Source organism: Diaphorina citri, unplaced genomic scaffold (assembly GCF_000475195.1).
Source record: "Diaphorina citri unplaced genomic scaffold, Diaci psyllid genome assembly version 1.1 scaffold3049, whole genome shotgun sequence".
In the NCBI taxonomy this organism is placed as follows: Eukaryota; Metazoa; Arthropoda; class Insecta; order Hemiptera; family Psyllidae; genus Diaphorina; species Diaphorina citri.
In genome coordinates this window covers 20697-23698 of record NW_007380461.1, presented here as the reverse complement: position 1 = coordinate 23698, position 3002 = coordinate 20697, and the positions used below count along the sequence as shown (strand labels likewise).

At 37.5% G+C, this 3002-nt stretch overlaps 1 protein-coding gene across 1 annotated transcript in view; it reads right to left on the bottom strand.

The window, feature by feature from the left end:
• Nucleotides 1–1678: 1678 nt before the first annotated feature.
• Nucleotides 1679–3002, bottom strand: part of LOC108253763 (glucose dehydrogenase [FAD, quinone]-like) — a gene marked incomplete at both ends in the record, with an annotated part of 21766 nt that continues 20442 nt past the window's right edge. The window contains 2 exons of the mRNA XM_017448351.1: nt 1679–1799; nt 2434–2590. Coding sequence (XP_017303840.1) covers nt 1679–1799; nt 2434–2590 — 278 coding nt within the window. The remainder of the gene's footprint in view (nt 1800–2433; nt 2591–3002) is intronic.

The window sequence follows — 3002 nt, the reverse complement described above, 5'->3', positions numbered from 1 at the left end:
ATCCAAATGACCAAATGTTTTCGATGTCTCTTACCGTTTACGAAATAAGGGTTAAGCAACAATGACTTTGGTTAATATATATATGGGTGACTATTCGATTTTAACCAAATTGTTACAGTCGCGTCCTTGGACCATACCGGTATAGCATACCAAATTTCATTGCTCTACGAGATCCGGAGTATTCATTATTATTTTTCGATATTATCTAAGTCGAAAGTGTTTAATATTAATTACCTAGATATAGGTACAGTCGAACCTCGATTATTTCAACTCCAAAATCCATTGTTTTTCAAAGGATATCCTGTCTTATCAGAGGAAAAGCTCATAGAAAGTAATCATTTCAACTACCCTCGGTCCCAATTTATTCGGAGTATTCATTATTATTTTTAGATATTATCTAAGTCGAAAGTGTTTAATATTAATTATCTAGATATAGGTACAGTCGAACCTCGATTATTTCAACTTCCATTATTTCAAGTCTCTAAAATCCATTGTTTTTCAAAGGATATCCTGTCTTATCAGAGGAAAAGCTCATAGAAAGTAATCATTTCAACTACCCTCGGTCCCAATTAGTTGAAATAATCGAGGTTTTACTGTAGGTACTTGGATATAAATAACGATAGGTACCTATACCTATAGGTATGTAGATATAGTACAGAAGGTACAAGTTGTATACTTTGTAAGTGCTATACGAGATGGTCCAAAATGAGTTCAACCATAATCGCGTCATCTCGAGACAAAAAATGACTTTTCAAGATTTCTAAGCTGGGTTTCAACTTTCAACCCATGAAATGCATAAAGTCCGCATCGGCGGAAATTGAACACGCGAAGCACTTACAAGGCAAGCGCGCTACCCTCCAAGCTAACTAGGGTGACATTAGTTATTCCATTTTGCCAGCAGTTCAAAGGGTTCTTCTTAATATGGGACAGTATTACTGGAAATGTCCCATTCCCCATAGAACCCTGTTGATAAGTTGATCTACTTCTACAATGTCATCTCTTTGGAACACTTGAAATGTCAGGAAAGCCGAAAACGGCGAAACACGTCAACTTAATACATGTATGTACATAGATCTACTCCTAATACAATGTCACCTACACTTGGAGCACTTGAAAAATGAGAAAAACTCAAAGTGCAAACACACGTCATATTATTTACCATATTATCTATCTAATTTCTGATCATCTGATATAGGTTACCGTACCGCATTTTATTTGTATATTACCTAATAAGCTATTTCATATTAATTATTATTATCTAATAGGTTACTGATATCCCGATGTGTATTTTGACTCTTGATGTCTAATCGATCATTGAATGGAATCATTAAGATCTGTTTCATCCCAGAAGTCTATTAGGTGTACCCATTGTACCATATATTATGTACCTGATGTTGAGCAGTGGTGTAGTCCCCATGGAACCTAGGGAAACACCGCTTCCTCTCTACGGTTTGTTCTTCCACATCCACCTACTGAAAAGTCCCTTTACTCCAGCAGTAGGCTACTACTATTATTGTGGTCAAATTCTCAAATTATATTGAGGATAAAATTCCATAGATAAAGCCTGGTAGATACTTTTCAGATATTGATAGGAGTGCCTTTTAAGATCAAAGTTGGATCGAAATGATGTCTAATAATAAGAGCTTAAACATAATTGGGGGAAAAATAGAAGCCTTACTTTGTATTGACGAACGCCATACCCTCACAGAATGGTAACCCATATAGAGGACCATCATGATTTCTCAGGAACCGCATCAGTGAGTCTATGGTGAAGATTCGCGGGAGAACAATACCCGCCCCTGTTCAGAAAAATAAATATTATTAGCATTAATTCGAAATCAAAACATAGAATAAGTTTGTCGATAGGTACTTGAGTTATTAAGAGATTGTTTTGGGGAAAATAGCAGAGGGCAAAACCTATTATTTAAGATTTGCACTTTGCATATTCAGTCTAGAACCCGGCGTTCATACAATTGTACGAAATTCTGTTGGTACGTACCTATATGTAGGTACTACCTACCACCCTGTAACTAGTCAGTCCGCCCGCGCCTTGTGAGATTTGTGGAATGGTTTCAAGCTTCAAGTACTGACTAGCCAGCCTAGTTAGCTTGGTTGGTGGCGCGTCTGCCTTGTAAGCGCTAGGCCTCGGGTTCGATTCCCGCCCGGGGCGGATTTTATCCTGATGGGATAATGTTCGTTCTCAGAACGGCTGGCTTTCTATTTTTTTTTTTTTTTTTTTTTTTTTTTTAAAGTAGGTACCTACTGACTTCAAACCTTCAAAGCCTAAAATATTGTGCTTGAAGACTCGAGCCCTAATCAGAGTTTTTTTATGCTGTTTACCTATGTATAGAGTATTGAAGAAGAAGAAGAAGAAGAAGAAGAAGAAGAAGAAGAAGAAGAAGAAGAAGAAGAAAAAAAATAATCAAGCCTTACCCAAAGGCAAACACTCTGGTGGGGATTCGATCAGGTAGGTTGCGCCACCCATAGCTATATGATCCTGGAGGTTATATCCCACGGGTAGATTCTGGATGACTGGAATCCGCAGCTCTTGTAAATGATCCGCTGGTCCTATGCCGGATAACATGAGCAACTGGAACAAGACATAAATTAAACAAAAAAGTTGGTTGAGATTCAAGAAAATGAAGAATAACAAGAAGAAGATTTTTTTCTTTTTTCAAGAGGTTTGATAGAGAAACAAAAAAGAGGCGAATGATTGTAACACAAAAGATGAAAAAACCCAAAGATACAAATTTGCCAGTAAATTAATGGAACGCCAGCAGGCGAACGCCTTTACCACTCCTGAAATAGATGCTACTTGTAATCCTGTAGGTACATTTTTTTTTTTGCTAATTACATCCTTAAGACCGTACACTATCAGGTAGATCTGACAGGCGTACCTGTCAGGTCTACCTGATAGTGTGTGCCATACGTACATACATACATACGTACAGACCATGGGCTAAAAACCACTTTTTTGGAATCAGGGGATCCCAAAACGGATA